This window comes from Aethalodelphis obliquidens, unplaced genomic scaffold (genome assembly GCF_003676395.1).
Source record: "Aethalodelphis obliquidens isolate GAN/ISIS:26980383/991018 unplaced genomic scaffold, ASM367639v1 scaffold1, whole genome shotgun sequence".
Taxonomy (NCBI): Eukaryota; Metazoa; Chordata; class Mammalia; order Artiodactyla; family Delphinidae; genus Aethalodelphis; species Aethalodelphis obliquidens.
In genome coordinates this window covers 55,360,217-55,387,099 of record NW_020837945.1, presented here as the reverse complement: position 1 = coordinate 55,387,099, position 26,883 = coordinate 55,360,217, and the positions used below count along the sequence as shown (strand labels likewise).

The window sequence follows — 26,883 nt, the reverse complement described above, 5'->3', positions numbered from 1 at the left end:
TGCCTGTCAAACAAAAGTAACATACTCATTGTAGAATAATGGAAGTTAGAATCTCTACATCTGTCATGTATTTATTGGGTACCATCTATATGCCAGGCAATATAGCAGTAAGCAAGTTAAAGTTCTTGCCCTCAAGGAGGCTATAGTCAAATGGAGAAGAGAGCCTAGAAAGTGTAACAGAACTTAGTAAATGTTTTAATAGGAGAAGTGAAGGGAATATGTGATTGAAACACCTAATGCAAAGTAAAAATGACTTTCTGGAAGTTTTAACCAGGCAAAGCCAAAGGAGTGGCATATTCTAGGCAAGTCCTAGAGGTAAAACAGATGGCACACTTAAGAACTAAAAGAAGCTCAGCATAATTGGTGTATATATAGTAAAATAAAGAATGACGAGAGATGACACTAGTGAGTACAGCAGGGACCAAGGTGGCTAAAGAGCCAAGCTAACGAGCCTGAACTTAATTGAGAGCAATGAGAAGCCTCTGAAAGATTTTCAAGCAGAGAAGTGAAATATTTCCATTTTTTTTTAGAAAAGTGATTTTGATGGCTGAACAGACTGTTCAATAGACTTGAACAGTCAGACTGAAGAAAGGTAAGACTGGAGACAAAAAGACGGGTTTAGAAGCTGTTTCCGAATTCCAAATAAAAGAGGGAGGAGATATGGGGATATAAGCATACATATAGCTGATTCACTTTGTTATACAGCAGCAACTAACAACACTGTAAAGCAGTTATGCTCTGATAAAGATGTTAAAAAAAATTAAATAAATAACTTTAGCACAGGGACAGAAGCAAGGAGGCATGTACAATATATTTAAGGAGTTGAATTTATTGGACCTAAAAAAAGTTATAGAGCAACTGTAACTGGGAAGAAATATTGTGAGTCTAGTTGTGGGCATACTGAACTATAGACCTTTTTGAAAAATAAAAACGGAAATTTTTAGCATGCAGGTAGACAGACCTAGATTTTTAAGAGTGAGATCTACAGCAGAGATAAAGATTTGGGTTTCATTAGCTCATAGGGAAAACTTAGATATCAATGTAATAACACTGGTAGATTAAAAAATGGTAGACATTTTAAACAGAAGAAAAGAGAACCAATGGATTAGGATAAGTTTTATATTGAAATTTCTAATTTCAATAGCAACAGTCTACACCTCTATGAATTCCCAACTTATATTATATATTCCTCTGCAATAAAGCTTTCTCATCTAAGAAACAGGATGATTCTAATTGTCAGACAAGCCTGGAGGCTTGAATGAGTTTTGAAAGCTAGGAGAAAGTTTTTATATCATAACAGTCTAATTTAAATAACTTTAAGAAAAATACGTTTGGTTTTCAGGAAAGGATTCTTTTCATACTTAAGGGAAAAGTATTCACATTTCTACTTTCCTGCTTTAGAATTTAAAAGTCTACAAAGTGGGGGGCAAAGGGGTAGACAAATGTCAATTAAATACAATTTTTTCACACAACTGATACTGTCTTTAAGTTTAATGGAGCTCCAGAAAGTAACAGAAAACACAGAAGAAAGAAGCAAATGAAAAATACATACATGCTCAAAAAAAAGAATATTTAATTTCAAGCTTACCTTGCTCCTAAATTTTCAATGGTTATATATTCATCCTTTCTCACAACTTCAAACTGCAAGTGATGACAAAAAAATAGCCCTAAAGTAGTTCAATTTTCAAAATCTTTTAATATTACTTCTTAGGCTTAATATTTGAAAGAAAACAATGAGAACGAAGTTATAGTGAATATAAAACAAATAAAACAGAAGAAAAAAGCTATAAACAATCTTAATCAAATAACAAACTAGAGTTGGTCTTAAAAACTAGTTCTACTTTATATCACTATAGGATTTAAATGTCAAATCTAAAATACAAGAAGACCATACTAAACATTAAAAAATATATATATTCCTATTTATAATTTTGGTCTGTTTACTAATTAACTGAAAATTCAACAAGATATTTCATTAATTAAAAAAATAAAATGGATACCATTTAAGTGCATTTTATGTAGCAGCAACTCTATGAGATGTTCTATAGATATTTTTATAGGAAGATGCTTAGAGACTAAAAAAGGGTTCAGAAAATCTAAAATTATTTTTAACCATAGGTGGAACAGAATTAGATTATCATCCTTTATTCATGATAACAAGTTTCCTCATTGCTACAGCCATGGCCTGCTTTGTCTGTTCCTGTTTCTGTGTGTGTATGTGTGTGTGTCTTTATTTTTTAAATTTTCTTATTCTTAAGTACCACTTAAATACTACTCTGGAGAAATCAATGCAATAAAAAGATTAGAGAGCTTAGTCCCATCAAAGAGAATATGGCTAGAATACTATTACTACAATTCCCAAATCTGTTTGAAGTCAAAAACATCATTCCAGTGAAGGAAAGCAAAAAAGTAAGAGAAAGATACTCACCAAAATTTTGACAATTCCAGGTACCTCACATTGCAGCATCCTTACCATGTCACCTGTACATCCTTCCTTCAAACATTTTTTCCCACTAAAACTCTAAAGTTATCAATAGAAAAACAGCCAATAAGTTATCAATAGAAAAAAATAATACAAACAATAAAAATAGAAAAAACCTGCTGATGTGCAAGACTGATTATATTTAAATAAAGTTAGAAGCAGATGTTGCTAGACAGTAAAAAAGATGTGAATAAACATTTGAGAGTCAGCTTTTCAAAGATAGTCCATTTCTTATACCAATGGATTTCCTATTTAAAATTTATGACTACACTTTTCTCTTTCACCATTTCTACTTCAAAATCTTCAAATAGTTATATTACAAACTAAAATGTATTTGCTGCCTCCAATAAAAGCAACTTCAAGTAAAATATACTAATTAAGTAAGTGCAAAAAGGAATACTGAATTTCTGTTAGATATATAAGGATTCCAGGGAAAACGAATTTGAGTCCTTTTTCTGATTCTGACCTTGTTATTTCCTCTGGTTAACTTACTTAGTTTTCTTTTACATCTCTTTCTAAAGTTGAGCAAAATGGATTGCCCTAATAATCAAAGAAAGTGAAAAGTATTTACACACTGCTTAAAAAGTGAATAATAATGCTTTATATAATGATTTTTACAACGTACAATGCAAGTTTATCTGTTTTACCTGTTAATCCTCATAACAAACTTATAAAGTAGGTATTACTATCCTCACTATATGGCTTAGAAAAATGAGTTTCAGCCTAGTGCAAAGAAAACTAGTAAGTGGCTCAATCTGGACTTGAACTCGGAACTCTCAACTTCATATACAGTGCTCTTTCTATTCCACCACAATTCCTTTATAAGTGTTTTCTGCTTTTTGCACAATGTAAACACTCTAGAACCAAACATTATAGACCCAACTTATGGCCATTACCTCATTAAAGACTAATTAATATAGAATTGGGCTTTCGATTTCTACTTTAATTTTAGCGGCAAAGAATTCAATTTAGTTATATGACTTTAGGCAAATATAAATAATACAAATATATTTTGGGTTGTTTTGTTTTGTCTTGTTTTTTGCTGTTTTGTTTGTTTTTTTGGCTGTGCTGCATGGCTTGAGGGATCTTAGTTCCCTGACCAGGGATCTAATGCCAGCCCCGGCAGTGAAAGCGCCAAGCCCTAACCACTGGACTGCCAGGGAATTCCCAATACTACAAGGATAGTTCTGAAGACTATAAATTTATCACTGTTCTCTACCCTTAAAATAGAAACTATCCTTAAAATTATATAGTTGTCCTTTCTTTTTATTAAGTGATTCTATTTATGTCCTTTATGTGAATATACGTAACAATATTTCTATTCTTAAGAGTATAAACCTCTAAAGGGAAGAGAACAAATTAATAGAAATCAATAAGCAAAGCAACTAGCAGAGTATTTCCTACAAAGACCTGTTTAATAAATGGTGATATGAACAAATAGTGAGGAGAAGAGCATCCGAGAGAATAGGAAAAAAAAAATGAAGGGAGAAAAAAAGAGGAGGAAGGATGTGATCAGGAAGAAATGAAGAGGAAAGAGGGAAAATAGAGGAAAGAGTAGAGGAGGATATGCTGTAGTAAAGTTTTTAAGGAAGAACAAATATAATACCTGATCATTTTCACCTGGATATTTTAAATTCTTGAACTTTTTCCAACAAATTTTATGGAAGTAAACACAACAGCTTTTACTGCACATTAACTGAAAAAATCCCTGGAAAAGAATAAAAGCTGCTGTTAAGAAATAATAATCCATGTAGATATAGAAAATACCACCTTAAGTCATTTTTTAAATTATTCTATAACTAGATGAGCTTTAGATGGCATTGAAAATTTATCAACAGATCACTGGTAATCAAAGAACTATACAAGTCATTTTTATATCACTAAAGACAAAAAAATAGGCAATAATTTGAATAAGTTAATGTAGTATTTTCCACATGCTGTATACAACAAAATATCAGAAGCTTGGTGAGTGATCTTTGTAGATGAACATGCTGTCTGCCCCACTTCACCTCAACTTTTACATTTCTCTTTTCTTTCAGCCCCAATTCCATACCTTTATTCCCCAAAACTTCTTTGTCACCAATCACCAGACCTTAGATTGCTCTCTTAGTGAGAAATGGCTCCTGAGCTACTGCATTATCCCAAGGTATAGATTTCTTGTATTTCCTAGTGTGCCCTCCCTGGGAACCACAGTCCTGCTTCCTTTAAATAGGTACACTGCTTAGATGACAAAAATCTAAATTTTGTGACCAAGACTTCCGGCTGCTACATGCTACCCATTTGACTGGAACCCTGATTCCTCCGTGGGAAACCACAGGACCATATCACCATGTCACCAAAACCAGGACTGACCCTGACCTGCCCTGAGCACTGCACTTCACCAGGCCTACACTTCCCAATACCCATCTTACCCTAATGAATAGATCTTGGCTTTCTCCTCCTTCCCATCTACGCCATTTGCTCTATACATCATGCTTTTCAACTCAGATTTCCAGTCTTGTAGAAGTAGTCAGATTTACACTGATGATCACATCTCAGCCTATCTTGTGATTTTCCACAGTCTTATTCTGATAGATCCAGGGAGAACTAGACTTGAAGTACTTTGATTGTTGAATTTCTTCAAATCAAGGCTGGTTATGTGTGTGTGTGTGTCCCACCCAAGGCCCATAGAAGAAATAATGATCCTTACTTAGTAACATAATTCTTGAGGAGTGACAACCTTTCTCCTTAGTAAAATGCTAATATTCTCAACCTGTAACATTTCTAACTACAAAGAATATTTTAGATAATTTCCATTATATGATTACAAGAATATTTATTATAACTTCAGAAACTTGTGAATATACAAAAACCCTAGCAAAGCCAATTCATTCTTTTACTGGCTCAAAGGATTTAAATATTTCCTGATCACAGTGAATCTAACCTCTGAGACATTCAAACAACTTCTGAACTGCATTATCACTGTAATTAAACTAAGTACTTTTTAAACAAGATTTTGATGCATGATAATATAATAATTTTTATCTAAGTTTAACTTTACAATCACATTTTTAAAATACTCAGTTAATTGGTAATTATAGTACCTTATAATTGGTGTTCTTTAAAATGTCAGCTTCACAAGATCGCTCACAATCTAGATAACTGCAAATGGTCTGCTTCATTATATTACCCTCAGTTGTCTTGATGAAATTGTTAAGAAGGTCCTAAATTTTTAAAATAAAAATAAATCTCATGAATCAGTAATAAAAAGACTACAACACTTATCATACCTTAAGTTATATGTCCATTTCATATCCTTTTTTGAAGGTGTTGTATATATTTTTTTTAAATAGTTATAGAACCTATTTCCCTCATTCAAAGTAAACAATACATAGAAAGGCCCTAAATAAGAAATACTACACTTCTTATTGAATACAAACATGGAGAAAGGACAAAAGTCTATGTTCAAAGCTATATGTCTACTCTTCATTCTAACTCATAACACCTAGCATGTTCCTAACAAGAATTACTTGCTCTGATATAAATACAGAGAGACAACAAATCATTGGAAACCCAAGAGAGTCCTTGCTAGAACTGGCCCCCAAGACACCATGTTGGTAGTGGAACTACTGTAGTGGTGCAACAGGCTGCTCAGCCAGAAGGGGCAGAGGCAGGGTACACAAGTATGTTTCCAGTGTTCAGAGTTACAACTTGGAATGCAATTTCCATATTTTAAAATGCTAGTTAAAGGTTTGTGAAACACATTATCAAGTCTAAGTTAAACAGGTCCTTAATACTGTCCCTCAGAGAGACATACCCATATATATTGACGGTATAAGACATGATAAAATAAACCTCTACAGACTATTTTACAAATCAAGTCATCATTCATAACATTTGTTTAATGGTATTCAGAATTTTATGAGGAATAAAAATGTTTTGACCAAGTTGACTAGAAAATTTTAAGTATCAAGAGAGAAATAAAGAAGCAGCATTCAAGGACCTATCAATATGAAAGTAGTATATCCTGTGAGGATAACCAAAAGTCAAGTGGAGATGCTGAAAACAAAGGGATAGGACTCATAGTAGGTATATAACTACTGTGGTTTCACAAATCTGACACTTAATAGTTCAATATTGATCTGTTGAGTCTCCTACCAAAATCTGTTCCTTGTTCCTTACTCCTCATCTTCTGCCTCAGTCACTGATATTCACTCATTCAATAAATATTTACTGGGTGCCTGTTATGAGCCAGGTTGTTATGAATGTTAAGGGATGTTAAGGATACAGCAGTGAACTTAGCAGGTTAATACTTAGTCTTCATGGGACTTACATCAATTTCATCTACCACAATCTATTTAGGTTCAAGTGAGTAGTCTTGAAGTCATCCATTGTATAATTATTCCATCACCCTGTACATGCAATATATTAGCAAGTACTGTTGAGTCTTCTCCCAGAATATACTGCAAATTTTTCTAATTCTCTCTCCATTGCTACCACTCTATGTCTCACCTACATTACTGACTATGACAACTGCCTAACTGGTCTGCCTCTTCCTTGCCTACTGTGTTCAAAACACTCTCTGCAAAATAACAAAAGATCATTGTCAGTTCCTTGCTTAAAACTCTTCAATGGCTTCCCACTACCTAAAACAAAATCCAGAACCCTTACCAAGACTGACTGCAAGGTCCTGCAGAACCTGCAGAATCTGAACCCTGTACACCTAGCCATCTCTGGTCCATCTCTTCACATTCATCTTTAGCCTCACTCACTATAAAATTCACGATTTTATATTCAAATTTGCCCTTCAAGGCCTGAGGGCCTTTCCACATTCAATTCTGTTTACCTAGAATGCTCTTACCCAACTCTTTACAGAGCTAGTTCCATTCTCAACCTTCTGCTTCCAACTTAAATATCACCTCCCAGATAGGCCTTTCCTAACCACTACACATAGATACACATACACATTTATGCATATATACATATAGACAAATATGGATATATGCAGGTATACAAGTGTATGTCTGTGTGTTCTCTATTTTCTCTGTCCCAGTCCCTTGTTTTTCTTTAGAACACTAACTACAATTTGTAACTATTTTATTAATATTTTTTTACTTTCTGAACTCCTCCCTTACCATAAATACAGAAACTCTTCAAAGTCCTAAATTCTATAAGTCATATTTTACTATAATTTGATTATAACACCCCACTGTTTAAAAGTTTTGAGGGGTTTCACATGACCTTCAAGATACAGTCTGAGCTCCTTACTTGGTTTATAAAGCCTTACATGATCTAGCTAACATTACCTTTAACATTTACCTCTAAAATTCAGGAAAAAAGGACAGGATATTATTTTTTTAAAAAAAAATAACATTCATAACAACAAGAAAACTCTTGGTAGATGATAGCTGAAATAATCATTGAATTAAAAAATTCAATAGAAGGATAGAAACAAGGGTAATGCTGAAAATAATAATATGAAGGGACACTCCCCTGCTAGGGTGCCAGCAAATCTAGGAGTACAATCTTCCCCCCAACAGGTGAGTTCATCTAAGGAGACACATGAGGATAGGAGCAACTGGGGCAGGGCAGGCCTCTGGTGGTACTCACCTGAAACTCCTCAGTGCCAGATAAAGGGGTAAAGGCCAGCCCTCTAAGTTTTCTTAAAGAAAAACTAATCACAGTGTTTGGGAAGTAGGACTTTTGGTGGGCTGACAGGCATAGGCACCGCTTATAACAGATTAAGAACATGCTGGCCTAGAGCCAGAGTACGATCATGGAAGCACTCTGCTCTCTTGGACATTAAACCTTTAGCTATTGGATTTTAACTTAAGAAGTATGGAGAGAGAGGGATGGAGGAGAGTCCAGGGCATCTGGAATGGTGGCTGGTTACCCAACTATTTTTGAAGCAGCCACTATTTTCCAAGCAGTATGGAAATATTTTAACATTATAAGAACTAATATGGGGCTTCCCTGGTGGCGCAGTGGTTGAGAGTCCGCCTGCCGATGCAGGGGACACGGGTTCGTGCCCCAGTCCGGGAAGATCCCACATGCCGCGGAGCGGCTAGGCCCGTGAGCCATGGCCGCTGAGCCTGCGCGTCCGGAGCCTGTGCTCCACAACGGGAGAGGCCACAGAGGTGAGAGGCCCGTGTACCGCAAAAAAAAAAAAAAGAAATAATATGATAGCACTAGTGCATACTGGCTGAATATTAGTTCTATGCAAAAAAGATGAAGTTAAGAAAATATCCTAGAAAGTAGAACAAAAAGACAAAAAATTAGGGACTTCCCTGGTGGTCCAGTGGTTAAGACTCCATGCTCCCAATGCAGAGGCCCCTGGTTCGATCCCTGGTCTGGGAACTAGATCCCACATGCCACAACTAAAGATCCCACATGCCACGGAAGACCAGGCACAGCCAAATAAATAAATAAATATTTTAAAAAGAAAAGACAAAAAATAAAAATTAGCAAAGAAATAAGAAAACCAGAAATTCAGTCCAGGATGTCAAGTATCTGAATAAAAGGCATTTCAAAAAGAAAAGAGAAAATGAAGAATAAATCATCAAATAAATAAAAAAAGAAAATGTCCCAGAACCAAAAAACATAAGTTCAGAACACCAGGAATATACAGAATATCCTAAAAATTCCCAGAAAAAAAAATAGGTTATAACAAAAGATTGATAATCAGAACATCAAATTTCTCAAAAATATTACTGTTGGAAGTTAGAAGATAACAGAAACACAATTCTAAAAATTTAAGGAAAATGATTTTCAACCTACAATTTTATGCCCAGGCAATATATAAATAAAGTGTACAAAGAATAAATTATTTTGAGACTTGAAAGATCCCAAAAAATTTATCTCCCAAGCAAGTACCCTTTTCCAGGAAGCTGCTGGATGAGTTGCACCACCAAATCAAGGGATTATACCTAGAAAGAGGAAAACTTGAGATCCAAGAAATAGAGGATCTACAAAGGAAACGGGTGAGGGTATTCCCAGGAATAGAGTAAAGGGAAACCCTAACGCCAATTTAATAAAAACTTATAACTATTAGTAGGATGGGGAAGTGAAGTGTGTTGTGTGAAGGAGATGCATAAGGAAGCTACTAAACCCTCCTCTTCCACAGTGGGAAGTCAAAAGATAACATCTAAGATGGAGAAATTTTTTAAATAGCAGTATAGCTTTTTAAAAATACAGGTAAATATCAAAGGAAAATGCCTAGAGGGTTGGAAGAAGTTACCCATAGTCAGGAACTACAATTAGAGAGGATAAACCGCAGACCATTAATTTTTTTTTTTTTTTTTTTTGCGGTACACGGGCCTCTCACTGTTGTGGCCTCTCCCGTTGCGGAGCACAGGCTCCGGACGCGCAGGCTCAGCGGCCATGGCTCACGGGCCCAGCCGCTCCGCGGCATGTGGGATCTTCCCGGACTGGGGCACGAACCCGCGTCCCCTGCATCGGCAGGCGGACTCTCAACCACTGCGCCACCAGGGAAGCCCCAGACCATTAATTTTTAAGCCTTTTAATATTACTTGAAAAACTGCATACATGTATTACTTTGCATAAAATAAAAATAAGAAAGTTTGGATAAGAAATAAAAATATTTTAAAAGGAGAAGGAAAAAAGAAAAACAACCAAGACCAGGTAGGGGCTGCTCCAGGTAAACACAGAAATTCAATATTTTTCCAAAATCTATAAAATTACTACTTTATTAGGTCAAAGTTAAAAGTCATATGATTATCCTGGCCAACACCAAAGACTACCTACTTATTCTATTGATTACTGAGAGAGGTACATTAAAATATTCCACTGTGACTGGGAAGTCTTCTATTTCTCCTTTTAGTTCTACCAGTTTTTGTCCCAGGTATTTTGAGCCTGTATTATTAGGTATATACAAACTTTGAGTTGTTATAGCTTCCTAGAAAACTGAATTTTGTATTTTTATAAAACATCCCTCTTTATTTTGAGGAATGCATTTGGCCTTAAAGTCAGCAAAAATATAAGGATCCAGAAAGGTTTAAAGTAAAAGTTTGGAAGAAGATATGTCATTCAAACGCTAACCAAAAGAAGCCGAGTGTAGCTATTTTCATATTAAACAAATAAAAAGTGACCAACATGGCTTATCAGATGAGGAAAAATTACCCAAAAGGTAAAAAATATCCAGAGGGTGTGGGGAAATGGAAACTCTCATAGTCTGTCTTAAGAATATAAACTGGTTACACACTTTCTGGGAGGAAATGTGGAAACATACACAAATAACTGTACAAGTGTATAAACACTTCATAATTCCACCTTTAGAAATTTATACTAAGGGAATGATGTGAGAAATACAAAAAGATCACTTTCCATAACAGTGAAAAACTAGAATGTTTAGGATAAACTAAATCTTCAATAGCAGGGAATTGGTTGCAAATTAAAAGCACAGTTTAAGATGGACTATGAAAAAATTATACTATATAATAATCTACTTGCTGGGAAATTCACAATAATATATATTTTCATACTATAAATCAATGTGTATAACATCACACCAATATACTAAAAATAAAAGGTAAAGAGTGTTTATACATGTGTGTATGGAAAGATATAAATGAAAATACTAACAATGGTTTCTCCATTTGAAGAAATATATGGATGAATTTTACTTTTATCTTTGGCATTTTTACATTTTTCAAGTTTTTTAATGTAAGCATTTAGTACTTTTAAAATTTAAATCAACAGCAAAATAATGGTAAATATAGTTAGACAAAAGAAGTTAACTATTACACTTAGCTGTAGCCATGTGAAGTACTGAAATAGTACAGCTTTTAATCTTGTTATTTGGAAATGCTAACACATCCACCTCATTTCTCTCTACTTGTTGAATCATACTGACATTCTGCACTAGATAATGGAATCAAGGTTGTTTCTCATACAAAAAGCTAATGCCCAACAAAAGAATGTGTTTGCTACAGAATGACATAGTTAACATAAACTGCAGTTTATCAAAGATGATTCTGATTAGCCACAGATGAAATGTTATTCTTAAATAATTTCTTACTTTAAAAGTTGTAGGTAAATCTTCATTTTCCATAGGATCTATGTCAAACCAATGATCATCTGTATCTCCTGTTTCTTGTAAGCTTTTATGAAATTCTAGCAGTCCTGCATTATATCTGCAAGGCATTTTAAAATAGAGTTAGTTTGAACAGGACTCTGTAAGTAGACAGTTTACCAATTAGACAACAAGCAACTCTTTTTTTTTTTTGTGGTAAGTAGGATGGTGGTAACCTCTGGCATGCTATAGAAATACAAACACTAGGACTCTCACCTGTGGTAGATTGGGATGAAATACATGTGGAAGGGGAGGCAATAGATTATATAGTAGCACAAGTTTGAACATTATGGGGGCCATGGTAATTAAAGGGACTGTAGAGTTGGCTGGCTTTTTTTTTTTACTGTCTTGGAAGCCTTGAAGAAAGAAAATGGCACAGGTCATCCAACTATTGACTCTGGACACAATGAAAGACAGAGGCCTCTGAGGGTATCATTTAAAGAGACCCTCATCTCCTACAGACATAAAGATAATCTGTGCTGAAAATCAGGCCCAGATTTAATCACAAAGTGGAACAAACTGCAAAAGAAAACAAATACACAGCCTCAACAGGACTACTACTATCAACTAAGGATACTCCGTGAAAGTTACAAGGCCACTTTGGTAATGTTTCAAAAACCTTGACCAACTCTAAACATAAGGCAGACCATGCTGAAAATGAGGCCCAGTATTTAATCACAAGAGTAGAACAACAGCAAAAACCAAAAGCATAGCCTCAAAAGAACTATTGTACTATCAGGACTCTGATAGGGAACAAGTAGACCATGCAAAAATATGATCTGAGGTACACGCCTCAAAAGATGATACTCTTCCTTCTCAAAATCCTCTCTTATATCTGCTCATTGCCTACAGACAAAAAAAAAAAATCTAGGATAAAGTATAAGCAAAGCCTAAGTGGGAAAACAGAGGAAGAAAAAGCTTATTCACCATAAGCATTGTAGAACTTGACTACTATGTACTGGCAGGAACATGTCTAGGAGTGGATCTTAAGAGTGCTGAACCCATGGTCAAATATATAGCTTGACAGGGAAATATATATTGATATGGGGCAACTCTTCCATAATTCAGCATTTACTTTCCTAGCAAGGACACCCAAAGCGAGTCCTAATATGCTGCTGAGAAGGCTACTTGAAGCTCGGAAACCACAATGGCCTCTAGTAATTGAGGTGGAAATGTTGAAAATTTCTTGGCAGAGTTTTAAAGAAAGCTCAGAGAGGTAAAGATGTTAGAATGGACTTACTGCATAAGACCACAGAATCCATCACTAGACAATGTTCCCTAGAAAGGCCCAGAAGACATTCCATCCATTAATGTAATAAGAAATACAGAGTGAGAAGGACATCAGTGTCTTTGAGCAGCTCAGTGGTGGCTATTCTCTATAGGCCAGGGATGAAAGTAAATGACGCTGCCAGACGACTGGGCTTTCTAGTGTCAATGATTTGGGAAATTGATTTTTTTCCAATGCCCATCAATAAGGAAAATAAACAGTAGTTCACATATCTGAGGAAAGGACAGCAGTACAGATTCTCTGTCTTGTCTTAGAGCTATGTTAATTCTCTCCACAATACAGACTAAGGGGATTCTGATCATCCTGACATTCTGCAAAACATCACACTGGCCAACTACATTGATGACATCATGCTAACGAACAGGAAGTGGGACATCTTCTGGACAGTAAAAACCAGGCATGCCAGAGGATAGAAGATCAACCTTACAAAGAATCAAGGAACTACCATATAAATGATGCTTTTAGGGATTCAATGGTTGGACCCAGCAGTAATCCTTCATAAGGATTTGCATAAGTAAATTTTGCCTAATTCACCCTTCAGATCCCAGCCAAACATTATTTCCTCAAGGAGACTTTTGATTCCCAGAAAGACACTGGGGTTCCAATAAAGACTAATTTTTCATTGTTTTCCTTCATAGCACTTTATCACATTTCATAATTGATTATTTATATAACTGATTATTTGATTAAGGTCTATAACATTCACTATACTGTCAGTTACATGAGGACAGGAACTATCTATTTTGTAAACCATTTTATCCCCAACACCTAAAGCAGTCTCTAAAATAGGATAAATGTTTAGCAAATAAAATGAATTAATGATGCTATAAATGGCTAAGGATCTACATATGGGAAGTGAACCGATGGTCCATAAACATTCTCCTGTACAATTTCACTAAGTGTGTAATACCCAATACTTCCAGACTCAGAATTTGGACCCTTTCAATGAGTTATAAGCTCATTCATAACTTAAATACCTATTCCAAGTGGTGATAACATTAATAACTACAACCATTAATTATCTATTAAGAATAGCATTTTTGTGTCCTGGGCACTGTTAATCACTTTATGAGGTGGGCACTATTATTAGTTCCAAAGATAAGGCTTAGCAACATTAAATTTCCTAGAGTCATATATTAGATAAGTGGTAGAAAATGTATTTGCACCCAGGCCTATCAGACTCCAAAGCCCATGTTCCTAATGCCTATGCTATACCACCTTTTATTGCCATGGCCTGTTAAGTTTGATACTTAATATTCTCAAGTACATTAAAGAAATTATCTATAGAATCAGTGATGGAGAAAAGAATCAGTAGAGCACAAACGTCATGATCCCTGGTATGTACAAACTTTATTCCCATTACATAATGCTAAAAGTTGATAGGCAAGATCTACCCATTAATTAAAATCCTTACCTCTTCTGAGCACATCGAAGTAAACCACGTCCAAAATAAACTAAAGACATAAAGTTTTCACAAATTTCATTTTCTTGGATCACCATCTTCATCACCAGAAATTTATTCTCAGCTTCTATACAATCCTGTAGCAACATAAAGCTAGGTTTGGCTGATGTAAAAGTCATTTTTTTCCTTTTACAATAAACAGTTATTTCCCAAACTGGAGAAGTTAGGGCAGCTTTAATATTGATCCGGTCATTTATTCATATCTCTAATACATCTCTGTATATAATCCCATAAATAATGTACTCAGTGCTTTAGTTATTTACAAAAGAACTAAAGATCTTTAACCAGTGTTTCAAAGTGAATATTAAAACAACAATCTTTATATCTAAAACTGACAAATATTACTAGTCAAAATAAGGGCTCTTCTGATGACTATGGGAACATAGTTCTTTATAATTCTTCCTAATTTTTCATTCTAATTAGAGCACAAATCTTCCTAGTTTTTCAAATAGGAAATAAATGACTTTTTGCCCACACATATAGTCTCTTTTGAGGAATGACAACCTTGATCATAAGCAATATAGGTTTAGAAGTAAACTACAGAATCAGTTCTAATAAATGTTTTAGTTATCATTATTAAAACAGGCACAGTAGCCCCGGTCTCCCTGGGAAAAAAACATGCTGCATGGCCTCATTTTAAAATATTCTCTAGCACATCACACTAAATAATTAGCATTATGTGAAATTATTTAAAGTGGAAATGTTTTCAGTTTGGTGCTTATAAATTCTACTCACCTAATTAACAAGTCAGATTTATTTATTTATGAAACCAAGTAGAGAGTACAAATTTAGGAATACAAAAAGTAAAAGAGATATCAACGCTGCAATTGAGAAATCATTAAAAATAAGAAAAAGAGAATTTAAATTTGTAAGGACCCTTAGAAATCACCTACTTACCTCCTAGATTTTTACTTTTGCACTTCACTTTATTTGATAAAGAATTTGAGGTAAAACTCACATTTTACAAAGAGGATAAGATAAAGACCAGAGAGATTAAACTACACTAAAAAATGGATTAAAATTTATTATATAAGTGAAAGAAGCTAAACAATTTTCTGTTTTATATGTGATAAGTATTTCAAAGATAAATAAAGTTATAAGCTAACATTAAGTTTCCCCTACCAATATTTTTAGTTGCACAATATAGTCTCTAGCATAATTACTCTACATTTTCAATATATGACAGAAAAGTCACAGAGTGGTTTCAACTTTTAGAGAAGGTCAAAAATCAACATTTTAATTTGTTAAAATGAAGTCAGTGTATGTGAAGAGATTTATAATGTGCAAATAACACATGCTACATACCTCTTTCTTTCCTCTTTCAGTGACTGCTACTCCATACAAAAATAGTAATGTCAAATAATAACCAATATTAATCTGATGTGCCTAAAAAGATAAAATATACTTTAGTTGATTATTTAGACTATGGTACTTTTTACTGTAGAAAGCTTAATTAAATATCCTAGGCCTATTTAATAACTATTAAAAATAGTTAAAATTATCATTATATTGTCAGTCATCTAATAATCACTACAGAGAATTCATTTTAGATGTATTTAATAGTTTGACCCAGAAGAGAGTCAATAATCTCAAAATAAAACATTAGAGTTTGATCAAAGAAAATGAAAGCAAATGCCATCAAGATTTGTTATACTAAAACTTGCCAAAAAATTCTCTTTCTCTCATGATATTTTTGTATAGGAACACTTTAGATAATAACAAATACTACCATCCAGCTTAGAAAATACAATGATCTCTTAAATCAAAGTCTTTTATTGTCCACATGTGGGTTTTGTTATAACAGTATGAACATAAAGCTTATCACTTATTTAATGAAAAATTAAAACACAAATATTTCCTTCATTTGAAAATGGTCTATGCCAAATTAGAGATGGAGAATAGGTTAGGGGTTAGGGAGAGTGAGGAGGGTAAAGGGTGCATATGACTATAAAGGGGTAGCATAAGAGATTTTCATGGTGATGAAATAGTTCTTTTATCCTGATTCCAGTAGTGGTTACAAACATATACACTTGTGATAAAATGGGACAGAACTACACACACCTGTGCATAAAAAACTTATCACAGCTGACCTGAGAATGCTATCCTTAGAAAGGTCTGCTTGCAAGGCTGACCCTCGGCTGGTATCTGTAAATCTGGATTTCAAGAGTGTTCCCACTGTTCTCTGACAGGGGTGTCTCACTGTTCCTAGACTGTTTGTGCCAACTATGTGATTTATGTTGAGCACCAGGAAGTTTCTTCTGGGAATCTGAAATTTTGATACATGTTAGGCAGAGGGTGCCTACATGACCAACACCCAATAAAAATCTAGAGCACTGATTCTCTAATGGACATCCCTGGGCAGAAATATCTCTCACACACACACACACACACACACACACACACACACAGACACACAGACACACACACACACAACCACAGACACACACTGCTGCATTTTTGTTGCGAAGGAGGGAAAGAAGGAATGTACTCTGTGTAACCCCTCATGGAAGGGAGAAAACATAGGAAGCCTGAAGATGGATTCCTCTAGACTCTGCCTACGTTATGTTTTGACCATTATAGTCTGGGTGTGTATCTTTACTATATAATTGCAATAAATCTCAGCATGAGTACAACTATATACTGAGTCCCACGAGTCCTTCTGAACACGGGGGTTGGAGACCCCTGACAAAACACCCACTGTACCAATGTCAACTTCCTGGTTTTGATAATATATTGTTATGAAGATGTAACTATTGAGGGAAACTGCCTGCAGGGTACACCAGGACCTCTCTGTACTTTTCTACTGTACAAAGTTGTATTTTTGCAACTTCTCTGCATCTAAAATTATCTCAAAATAAAAAGTTAAATGGGAAGATGGCAGAAGAGTAAGACACGGAGATCACCTTTCTCCCCACAGATACACCAGAAATACATCTACACGTGGAACAACTCCTACAGAACACCTACTGAATGCTGGCAGGTGATCTCAGACCTCCCAAAAGGCAAGAAACTCCCCACGTACCTGGGTAGGGCAAAAGAAAAAAACAGAGACAAAAGAATAGGGACGGGACATGCACCAGTGGGAGGGAGCTGTGAAGGAGGAAAGGTTTCCACACAGTAGGAAGCCCCTTCGCGGGCGGAGACTGCGGGAGCCGGAGGGGGGAGCTTCGGGGCCGCAGAGGAGAGCACAGCAACAGGGGTGCAGAGGGCAAAGCGGGGAGATTCCCGCCCAGAGGATCGGTGCCGACCGGCACTCACCAACCTGAGAGGCTTGTCTGCTCACCCGCCGGGGCGGGCGGGGCTGCGAGCTGAGGCTCAGGCTTTGGTCGGAGCGCAGGGAGAGGACTGGGGTTGGCTGCGTGAACACAGCCTGAAGGGGTTAGTGCACCACGGCTAGACGGGAGGGAGTCCGGGAAAAGGTCTGGAGCTGGTGAAGAGGCAAGAGACTTTTTCTTCCCTCTTTGTTTCCTGGTGCGCAAGGAGAGGGGATTAAGAGCGCTGCTTAAAGGAACGCCAGAGACAGGCGCGAGCCGCAGCTAAAAGCACGGACCCCAGAGACGGGCACGAGCCGCGGCTAAAAGCGCGGACCCCAGAGACGGACATGAGACGCTAAGGCTGCTGCTGCTGCCACCAAGGGGCCTGTGTGCGAGCATAGGTCACTATCCACACCCCTCTTCTGGGGAGGCTGTGCAGCCCGCCACTGCCAGGTTCCCGGGATCCAGGGACAACTTCCCGGGAGAACGCACGGCGGGCCTCAGGCTGGTGCAACGTCACGCCGGCCTCTGCCGCCGCAGGCTCTCCCTGCACTCCGCGCCCCTCCCTCCCCCCCGGCCTGAGTGAGCCAGAGCCCCCGAATCAGCGGCTCCTTTAACCCCGTTCTGTCTGAGCAAAAAACAAATGCCCTCCAGCGACCTACATGCAGAGGCGGGGCCAAATCCAAAGCTGAGCCCCTGGGAGCTGTGAGAACAAAGAAGAGAAAGGGAAATCTCTCCCAGGAGCCTCAGAAGCAGCGGATTAAAGCTCCACAATCAACTTGATGTACCCTGCATCTGTGGAATACATGAATAGACAACGAGTCATCCCAAATTGAGGAGGTGGACTTTGAGAGCAAGATTTATGATTTTTTCCCTTTTCCTCTTTTTGTGAGTGTGTATGTGTATGCTTCTGTGTGAGATTTTGTCGGCATAGCTTTCCTTCCACCATTTGTCCTAAGGTTCTATCAGTCCAGTTTTTTAAAAAAATTTTTTTCTCTTAATAATTATTTTTTAATTTAATAACTTTATTATCTTCTATTTTATTTTACTTTATCTTCTTTCTTTCTTTCTTTCTTTTTTCCTTCCTTCCCTCCTTTCTTCCTTCCTTCCCCCCACCATCCCTCCCTCCCTCCTTTCTTTCTTTCCTTCTTTTCTTCTTCCTTCCTTCCTTCCTTCCTTCCTTCCTTCCTTCCTCCCTCCCTCCCTCCCTCTCTCTCTCTTTCTTTCTTTCTTTCTTCCTACTTCTACTAATTCTTTCTCTCTACTTTTTCTCTCTTTTATTCTGAGCCGTGTGGATGAAAGGCTCTTGGTGCTGCAGCCAGGAGTCAGTGCTGTGCCTCTGAGGTGGGAAAGCCAACTTCAGGACACTGGTCCACAAGACACCTCCCAGCTGCACATAATACCAAATTGCAAAAATCTCCCAGAGATCTCCATCTCAACACCAGCACCCAGCTTCACTCAACAACCAGCAAGCTACAGTACTGGACACCCTATGCCAAACAACTAGCAAAACAGGAAGCGCAACCCCATCCATTAGCAGAGAGGCTGCCGAAAATCATAATACGTCCACAGACACCCCAAAACACACAACCAGACGTGGACCTGCCCACCAGAAAGACAAGATCCAGCCTCATCCACCAGAACACAGGCACTACTCCCCTCCACCAGGAAGCCTACACAACCCACTGAATCAACCTTAGCCACTGGGGACAGACATCAAAAACAATGGGAACTACGAACCTGCAGCCTGCAAAAAGGAGACCCCAAACACAGTAAGATAAGCAAAATGAGAAGACAGAAAAACACACAGCAGATGAAGGAGCAAGATAAAAACGCACCAGACCTAACAAATGAAGAGGAAATAGACAGTCTACCTGAAAAAGAATTCAGAATAATGATAGTAAAGATGATCCAAAATCTTGGAAAAAGAATAGACAAAATGCAAGAAACATTTAACAAGGATCTAGAAGAACTAAAGATGAAACAAACAATGATGAACAACACAATAAATGCAATGAAAAATATTCTAGATGGGATCAATAGCAGAATAACTGAGGCAGAAGAACAGAGAAGTGACCTGGAAGATAAAATAGTGGAAATAACTACTGCAGAGCAGAATAAAGAAAAAAGAATGAAAAGAAATGAGGACAGTCTCAGAGACAGCTGGGACAACATTAAACGCACCAACATTCGAATTATAGGGGTTCCAGAAGAAGAAGAGAAAAAAAAAGGACAGAGAAAATATTTGAGGAGATTGTAGTTGAAAACTTCCCTATTATGGGAAAGGAAATAGTTAATCAAGTCCAGGAAGCACAGAGAGTCCCATACAGGATAAATCCAAGGAGAAATACGCCAAGACACATACTAATCAAACTGTCAAAAATTAAACACAAAGAAAGCATATTAAAAGCAGCAAGGGAAAAACAACAAATAACACACAAGGGAATCCCCATAAGGTTAACAGCTGATCTCTCAGCAGAAACTCTGCAAGCCAGAAGGGAGTGGCAGGACATACTGAAAGTGATGAAGGAGAAAAACCTGCAACCAAGATTACTCTACCCAGCAAGGATCTCATTCAGATTTGATGGAGAAATTAAAATCTTTACAGACAAGCGAAAGCTGAGAGACTTCAGCACCACCAAACCAGCTTTACAACAAATGCTAAAGGAACTTCTCTAGGCAAGAAACACAAGAGAAAGAAAAGACCTACAATAACGAACTCAAAACAATTTAGAAAATGGGAATAGAAACATACATATCGATAATTACCTTAAATGTAAATGGACTAATGCTCCCACCAAAAGACACAGACTGGCTGAATGGATACAAAAACAATACCCATATATATGCAGCCTACCACAGATCCGCTTCAGACCTAGAGACACATACAGACTGAAAGTAAGTGGATGGAAAAAGATATTCTATGCAAATGGAAACCAAAAGAAAGCTGGAGTCGCAATGCTCATATCAGACAAAATAGACTTTAACATAAAGACTATTACAAGAGACAAAGAAGGACATAATGATCAAGGGATCGATCCAAGAAGAAGATATAACAACAGTAAATATTTATGCACCCAACATAGAAGCACCTCAATACACAAGGCAAATACTAACAGTCATAAAAGGGGAAATTGACAGTAACACAGTCATAGTAGGGGACTTAAACACCCCACTTTCACCCATGGACAGATCATCCAAAATGAAAATAAATAAGGAAACACAAGCTTTAAATGATACATTAAACAAGATGGACTTAATTAATATTTATAGGACACTCCATCTAAAAACAACAGAATACACATTTTTCTCAAGTGCTCATGGAACATTCTCTAGGATAGATCATATCTTGGGTCACAAATCAAGCCCTGGCAAATTTAAGAAAACTGAAATTGTATCAAGTATCTTTTCCGACCACAACGCCATAAGACTAGATATCAATTACAGGAAAAGATTTGTAAAAAATACAAACACATGGAGGTTAAACAATACACTACTTACTAACGAAGTGATCACTGAAGAAATCAAAGAGGAAATCAGACAATACCTACAAACAAATGACAATGGAGACACGATGACCCAAAACCTGTGGGATGCAGCAAAAGCAGTTCTAAGAGGGAAGTTTATAGCAATACAAGCCCACCTTAAGAAACAGGAAACATCTCGAATAAACAACCTAACCTTGCACCTAAAGCAATTAGAGAAAGAAGAACAAAAAAAACCCAAAGTTAGCAGAAGCAAAGAAATAAAAATCAGATCAGAAATAAATGAAAAAGAAATGAAGGAAATGATAGCAAAGATCAATAAAACCAAAAGCTGGTTCTTTGAGAAGATAAACAAAATAGATAAGCCATTAGCCAGACTCATCAAGAAAAAAAGGGAGAAGACTCAAATCAATAGAATTAGAAATGAAAAAGAAGTAACAACTGACAGTGCAGAAATACAAAAGATCATGAGAGATTACTACAAGGAACTCTATGCCAATAAAATGGACAACCTGGAAGAAATGGACAAATTCTTAGAAATGCACAACCTGCCAAGACTGAATCAGGAAGAAATACAAAATATGAACAGACCATTCACAAGCACTGAAATTGAAACTGTGATTAAAAATCTTCCAACAAACAAAAGCCCAGGACCAGATGGCTTCACAGGCGAATTCTATCAAACATTTAGAGAAGAGCTAATACCTATCCTTCTCAAACTCTTCCAAAATATAGCAGAGGGAGGAACACTCCCAAATTCATTCTACAAGGCCACCATCACCTTGATACCAAAACCAGACAAGGATGTCACAAAGAAAGAAAAGTACAGGCCGATATCACTGATGAACATAGATGCAAAAATCCTCAACAAAATACTAGCAAACAGAATCCAACAGCACATTAAAAGGATCATACACCATGATCAAGTGGGGTTTATTTCAGGAATGCAAGGATTCTTCAATATACGCAAATCAATCAATGTGATAAACCATATTAACAAAGTGAAGGAGAAAAACCATATGATCATCTCAATAGATGCAGAGAAAGCTTTTGACAAAATTCAACACCCATTTATGATAAAAACCCTGCAGAAAGTAGGTATAGAGGGAACTTTCCTCAACATAATAAAGGCCACCATATATGACAAACCCACAGCCAACATCATCCTCAATGGTGAAAAACAGAAAGCATTTCCACTAAGATCAGGAACAAGACAAGGTTGCCCACTCTCACCACTCTTATTCAATACAGTTTTGGAAGTTTTAACCACAGCAATCAGAAAAGAAAAGGAAATAAAAGGAATCCAAATCGGAAAAGAAGAAGTAAAGCTGTCACTGTTTGCAGATGACATGATAGTATACATAGAGAATTCTAAAGATGCTACCAGAAAACTACTAGAGCTAATCAATGAATTTGGTAAAGCTGCAGGATACAAAAGTAATGCACAGAAATCTCTTGCATTCCTATACACTAATGATGAAAAATCTAAAAGTGAAATCAAGAAAACACTCCCATTTACCATTGCAACCAAAAGAATAAAATATCTAGGAATAAACCTATCTAAGGAGACAAAAGACCTGTATGCAGAAAATTATAAGACACTGATGAAAGAAATTAAAGATGATACAAATAGATGAAGAGATATACCATGTTCTTGGATTCGAAGAATCAACATTGTAAAAATGACTCTACTCCCCGAAGCAATCTACAGATTCAATGCAATCCCTATCAAACTACCACTGGCATTTTTCACAGAACTAGAACAAAAAATTTCACAATTTGTATGGAAACACAAAAGACCCCGAATATCCAAAGCAATATTGAGAACGAAAAACGGAGCTGGAGGAATCAGGCTCCCTGACTTCAGACTATACTATAAAGCTACAGTAATCAAGACAGTATGGTACTGGCACAAAAACAGAAAGATAGATCAATGGAACAGGATAGAAAGCCCAGAGATAAACCCACACACATATGGTCACCTTATCTTTGATAAAGGAGGCAGGAATGGACAGTGGAGAAAGGACAGCCTCTTCAATAAGTGGTGCTGGGAAAACTGGAGAGCTACCTGTAAAAGTATGAGATTAGATCACTCCCTAACACCATACACAAAAACAAGCTCAAAATGGATTAAAGACCTAAATGTAAGGCCAGAAACTATCAAACTCTTAGAGGAAAACATAGGCTATACACTCTATGACATAAATCACAGCAAGATCCTTTTTGACCCACCTCCTAGAGAAATGGAAATAAAAACAAAAATAAACAAATGGGACCTAATGAAACTGCAAAGCTTTTGCACAGCAAAGAAAATCATAAACAAGACCAAAAGACAACCCTCAGAATGGGAGAAAATATTTGCAAATGAAGCAACTGACAAAGGATTAATTTCCAAAATTTACAAGCAGCTCATGCAGCTCAATAACAACAAAACAAACAACCCAATCCAAAAATGAGCAGAAGACCTAAATAGACATTTCTCCAAAGAAGATATACAGACTGCCAACAAACACATGAAAGAATGCTCAACATCATTAATCATTAGGGAAATGCAAATCAAAACTACAATGAGATATCATCTCACACCCATCAGAATGGCCATCATCAAAATATCTAGAAACAATAAATGCTGGAGAGGGTGTGGAGAAAAGGGAACACTCCTGCACTGCTGACGGGAATGTGAATTGGTACAGCCACTATGGAGAACAGTATGGAGGTTCCTTAAAAAACTACAAAGAGAACTAACATATGACCCAGCAATCCCACTACTGGGCATATACCCTGAGAAAACCATAATTCAAAAAGAGTCATATACCAAAATGTTCATTGCAGCTCTATTTACAATAGCCAGGAGATGGAAACAACCTAAGTGCCCATCATCGGATGAATGGATAAAGAAGATGTGGCTCATATACACAATGGAATATTACTCAGCCATAAAAAGGAACGAAATTGAGCTATTCGTAATGAGGTGGATAGACCTAGAGTCTGTCATACAGAGTGAAGTAAGTCAGAAAGAAAAAGACAAATACTGTATGCTAACACATATATATGGAATTTAAGAAAAAAAAATGTTATGAAGAACCTAGGGTTAAGACAGGAATAGAGACACAGACCTACTGGAGCAGGACTTGAGGATATGGGGAGGGGGAAGGGTGAGCTATGACAAAGCGAGAGAGAGCCATGGACATATATACACTACCAAACGTAAGGTAGATAGCTAGTGGGAAGCAGCCGCATAGCACAGGGAGATCAGCTCGGTGCTTTGTGACTGCCTGGAGGGGTGGGATAGGGATGGTGGGAGGGAGGAAGATGCAAGAGGGAAGAGATATGGGAACATATGTATATGTATAACTGATTCACTTTGTTATAAAGCAGAAACACAGCATTGTAAAGCAATTATACCCCAATAAAGGTGTTAAAAAAAAAAAGTTAAATTTCTATGGAGAAAAATATTGTTCATTCTTTTCATAAGCCCTATACTGACTAAAAGTATAATGGCCAACAGTATGTATTTATAACTGGTTGGGGTTAGGAGTTTAGCTTCAAACTAATTTCAGTGGAAATACACATGTATGTTTATTATCAATGGGCCAAGTGAGTTTATAAACACAAACTCCCCTGTAACATCTAATTGGTTTCCATCTTAAACTTCCTATCTCTGCAGAGGCTCTGAAGCCAACACTACATGGGTTTGTATCTTGACTCCACTACTTACTACTTGATGAATTAAGCAAATTAGTTAACCTCCGTGCCCTAGTTTCTAATCTGTAAAATGGGAATAATGAGATGGGTTGCTTGTGAAGACTAAATAAGCTAATCCTTACAAAGTGCTTAGAACAGTGTCTGCTTTATAGCAAGCACTAATAGGTGTGAACTATTAGTTTGTAACTTTAAAAAAACTAGCTTCATTAAAACTACAACAAAGTCCTTGTCTCATACAATTCTAAACAAAAAGAGCATTTGAGAACAAGATGCAGAATTGTGGTAATGCTATCATTAGATGTAGAATGTAAAGAATTTAAAGATGCAAGTGGTACATTTCTAACCTAAAGGCCCTGCCCTTTCCTTCCTACCTTCCCCCCATTAACAGAGAGTATCCCAGGTACTGGAACTAAATGTATATAGAGATGTTACTGGCAGCTGTCCCCCACCCCCACCCTACTGCCACTTCCTAAAAGGTTGCCTCGCCTCTCCCGGTGGCCTTGAGGAACAGAGAGAGACATCTGGATATAGCAGTAGGCTGCTCTGATTGTGACAATTCTGATTCTGCTCACAAGTGCCAACAACAGAGGAAACTTTTCCATTCTTAGTGTAAGACTCATCTTTGAAGTAATGCCTAAGTAGAGAAGGCTAAGCAATCAGCATTTGTTAATGCTGAGTTTATAGTGATTTATTTCACTGCTTAGCAGCCTGGTCACTGGGAGAAATAGCAGGTCTGCAGCATCCCAGAAGTTCTTGGGATTACATGTTGATGCAAACTACTTTTCTTTGTTCCCTCTTTTGACTCCATCTAGAATTCCTTTAGGGTGGTATATAGACCTCTTAGAACCTGACCTGAGAATCCTAAAAAAAGATGATTTTTCTATCTCTTTGTATACTATTATAATATGGGATGTGGTGTCTTAGGCTACTTTGTTTGATGCCTGGGTAGTCCATTCTTGAAGACAGCTCTAATCCATCTTCTACATGTGTGCAAAACTTAGCGTATTTTACTGATCCAAATTATTCAAAGGACTGATTTTTCCTTTTATGTCCTTACTATTGGTTCTTATTTTTGATGCAATGTTTACTTTTCCTCAGATTTTTCTCTATTTCTGAAGTATCATTTGACCTTGAACATATAAGTATGTCTTGTCAATTTTATCTCACATGATTACTCAATAATAGATGACAGAAGTTCCAGTTTTTACACATACAGAAATATCAGTAGAATTACATATAGAATGGATAAACAACAAGGTCCTACTGTATAGCACAAAGAACCATATTCAATATCCTGAGATAAACCGTAATGGAAAAGAATATAAAAAAGAACATATATATATGTATACCTGAATCACTTTGCTGTACAGCAGAAATTAACACAAAATTGTAAATCAACTATACTTCAACTTAAAAAACAGAAATATCAGTAAAAAGAGGAGTTGATTATCAATTAGGGGGAAAGGAAGGAGTAGTTTTTAAAGTTCATGATTCTCCATTTCTAATTGGGAAAGCCCATTTTTAGGGCTTTCAGAAAGTTCAAGTTTACTCTAGAAAGTTCAAGTTTCTCTATTTAAGATGAACAATGTTATGGTAGGAAAGGAAACTAGAATCGGCTCATTAAAGAGAAGCAGTCATGAGAAAGTACAAGACATGTGAAAGAAATCAATCTATGTATACCTTTCTCTAGAGGTAAATGAGGAAAATACAAATTGGCCTACACCTTAAAATAAGCATACATTGACAGTTCTCTCATTGAAAAAATGTTGTCCAAGTCCATTATTTCAAACTTTCAAAAAGAAAACACTTACAGTATAATTAGTAGCTTGAATGTTCCTAAGTGCTGCTTCCAGTTGTGTTATTAAGAAACGTAAAGTCAAAGCAGGAACAATTTCCTCCCCATTTTGGCTGTTGGCTGCAACTTCTCTCTGTGGAAAATAATTTGGTTGAAAATTTCCTTAAGTTAGAGCAAATATCAACATTTATTTTTATTATACAAATAATACATGCTCATTGTAGAAAATTTGGAGAATAAAGATGATTTTTTAAAAAATCCACATGACCTAGATAAAATTGTTCTCATATTTGTTTGTTTTTAAGTAGTTCAAAAAATCATCTTTGTAACTACTTCCTCAAG

The 26,883-nt window shown here is 36.5% G+C and overlaps 1 protein-coding gene across 5 annotated transcripts in view; it reads right to left on the bottom strand.

Moving 5' to 3' along the window:
- The window catches only part of DZIP3 (DAZ interacting zinc finger protein 3), a 121,167-nt gene that overhangs the window by 68,685 nt on the left and 25,599 nt on the right, over positions 1-26,883 (bottom strand). For all 5 annotated transcript variants that reach the window (XR_003432384.1, XM_027104169.1, XM_027104202.1 and 2 more), the window contains exons 5-12: positions 26,558-26,674; positions 15,608-15,688; positions 14,255-14,379; positions 11,499-11,613; positions 5,566-5,685; positions 4,089-4,190; positions 2,429-2,521; positions 1,589-1,641 (exon numbers count right to left, since the gene is read on the bottom strand). Coding sequence is in view for 4 of the 5 variants with exons in the window: in XM_027104169.1 (XP_026959970.1) it covers positions 1,589-1,641; positions 2,429-2,521; positions 4,089-4,190; positions 5,566-5,685; positions 11,499-11,613; positions 14,255-14,379; positions 15,608-15,688; positions 26,558-26,674 (806 nt within the window). In the remaining variant the exon portion in view is untranslated. The remainder of the gene's footprint in view (positions 1-1,588; positions 1,642-2,428; positions 2,522-4,088; positions 4,191-5,565; positions 5,686-11,498; positions 11,614-14,254; positions 14,380-15,607; positions 15,689-26,557; positions 26,675-26,883) is intronic.